At 55.4% G+C, this 892-nt stretch overlaps 1 protein-coding gene across 1 annotated transcript in view; it reads right to left on the bottom strand.

Annotated features, from left to right (window-relative positions):
• Positions 1-892, bottom strand: part of ADAMTS7 (ADAM metallopeptidase with thrombospondin type 1 motif, 7) — a gene marked incomplete at its 3' end in the record, with an annotated part of 42525 nt that overhangs the window by 35517 nt on the left and 6116 nt on the right. The window contains exon 3 of the mRNA XM_010002844.1: positions 319-490. Within this exon, the coding sequence (XP_010001146.1) occupies positions 319-490 (172 nt within the window). The remainder of the gene's footprint in view (positions 1-318; positions 491-892) is intronic.

The raw sequence follows: 892 nt of genomic DNA on the forward strand, positions 1-892 counted from the left end.
TGTAAGCAAATACAGAAAAATTGGCAGGAGAAAAAAACAACTACCCTGTGCTCTGCGGTGCCTCCTGTGACTTGGGGGCTGCACTATTCATGCCACAAACCCACAGCCAGGAGCTCAGCGAGCCAGCTCTCCTGACGTGCAACTTGAACAAGCCTTCCCAGAACACAAACCCCTAAGGGAACAGTTGCACGGGCACCCCGGGCACCCTTCTAGCCTGTGCTTCAAACTCACTGCAAGAGGACTCACTCCACTTCCTTGAAGATACCAACCCCAGGACGAGCTGTTGGCTCATCCCAAAATGCAGAAAGGGGACCATACCTTGCACACCACAGGTCTCCAGTGGAGCAGGTGGCCTCGTGCCCTGCTCTGCCCCGTGCTCGGGTGCCTGTCGCTTGTATATCCTGTGGGGCTGGGCTGCTCCCTCCTCCCAGGAGCTGGGGGACACTGGCTCGATGAAATAGTCCTCGTCCATCAGCTGGAACACGCCTTTCTGGCAGGGAGAGACAAAGCTGTCACTGTGAAGCCACCTCCATCTAGCACAGACACTGCAGGGCCTGGGAAGGGGTTTGCAATATTCTCCAGAACCAAACAACTAAAATAACTGGTTTTATGGGTATTTTGAGCTCTAAGCTCCCAGACAGAAGAGAACAAGCCAGCATGATCATTAAGGAAGAAGAGACCCCATCACAAAGGGCAGAAGGGGGGTGAAGCCAATGGGTGACACCAAGGAGGTTCTGCACTGCTGAAGCACCATCGTCGTGACCCACCAGGTTCCAGACTTCCCGTGGTCAGACCAGGAGACCTCCAGGGAAGGAGAACCTGCAGCAACACTTGACCACAGCAGGAACACCAACCCAGGGCCAGCTGCATGGCCCCTCCATGCACCAACGGG

The sequence above is a fragment of the Chaetura pelagica genome, unplaced genomic scaffold, assembly GCF_000747805.2.
Source record: "Chaetura pelagica isolate M959 unplaced genomic scaffold, ChaPel_1.0 scaffold658, whole genome shotgun sequence".
Taxonomy (NCBI): domain Eukaryota; kingdom Metazoa; phylum Chordata; class Aves; order Apodiformes; family Apodidae; genus Chaetura; species Chaetura pelagica.